This window comes from Cicer arietinum, chromosome 6, assembly GCF_000331145.2.
Source record: "Cicer arietinum cultivar CDC Frontier isolate Library 1 chromosome 6, Cicar.CDCFrontier_v2.0, whole genome shotgun sequence".
Classification (NCBI taxonomy): domain Eukaryota; kingdom Viridiplantae; phylum Streptophyta; class Magnoliopsida; order Fabales; family Fabaceae; genus Cicer; species Cicer arietinum.
In genome coordinates, this window is record NC_021165.2 from 18,444,577 (window position 1) to 18,445,539 (window position 963).

The 963-nt window shown below is 36.8% G+C and overlaps 1 protein-coding gene across 1 annotated transcript in view; it reads left to right on the forward strand.

Annotated features, from left to right (window-relative positions):
• Window positions 1-604, forward strand: part of LOC140920647 (uncharacterized) — a 1,383-nt gene extending 779 nt beyond the window's left edge. The window contains exon 3 of the mRNA XM_073369448.1: window positions 6-604. Within this exon, the coding sequence (XP_073225549.1) occupies window positions 6-604 (599 nt within the window). The remainder of the gene's footprint in view (window positions 1-5) is intronic.
• Window positions 605-963: the final 359 nt, after the last annotated feature.

The window sequence follows — 963 nt, forward strand, 5'->3', positions numbered from 1 at the left end:
AATTTTAATGACATTGCAAGTTATGGTGGAGAATATGGAGCCAGAGAAGGTGATACTCTATCCTCAGCTATTTTGGGGGTGTGTTGCTATGATGCACACAGATTTTGTCCATGTCTACCGCCAGGTTCTGGAGCTCTTCTCTCAAGTGATTGACCGTTTATCTTTCCATGATCGCACAACAGAAAATGTTCTCCTTTCAAGCATGCCTAGGGATGAACTTGACCCCAATGATTTAGGAGAACTTCAGCGCACAGAATCTAAAAGTGGCTATGAACCTTTACAAGAGGGGAATTTGCCAGTATTTGAAGGGGTGCAGCCTCTTGTTCTTAAAGGACTTATGTCGAATGTCAGTCACAGTGTCTCTATTGACGTCCTTTCGCGCATCACAGTGCATTCTTGTGATTCTATATTTGGTGATGCTGAGACGAGACTTCTGATGCACATTATAGGGTTACTCCCTTGGCTCTGTCTTCAACTCAGCAAAGACCTAGTGATAGGTCTTGTTTCCCCACTCCAACATCAATATCAAAAGGCTTGCTCTGTCGCTGCCAATATCACAGTTTGGTGCCGAGCAAAATCCTTGGATGAATTAGCTACTGTATAGGATTATAGGCGGGGAGACTGGGAAAGAAGAGAATGAGAAAATGAAAGAGGGTTTTAGTTCTAGTTCATGATTTTAGGGTTCAAAATAATTTTAGGGTTCATGAGTGAATGTTTTTGATTTTGATTTGTTTAGGGTTTATGATTTTAAGTGTTTTTTCTTTTAACTTAATTTTAATAATTAAATTATATTTTTAAAAATGTTGTCACAATTATAATAATAGTTTTAAAAAATATAAATTATATTTTTGAATCAAAAATAATATAATAATGAGTTTATTCCACATAAGCGTCTGCCACGTCACCCTTTTATTGACACTTCATTAAAAAAATGACAACTCATCATGATTTGGACTCAAATTC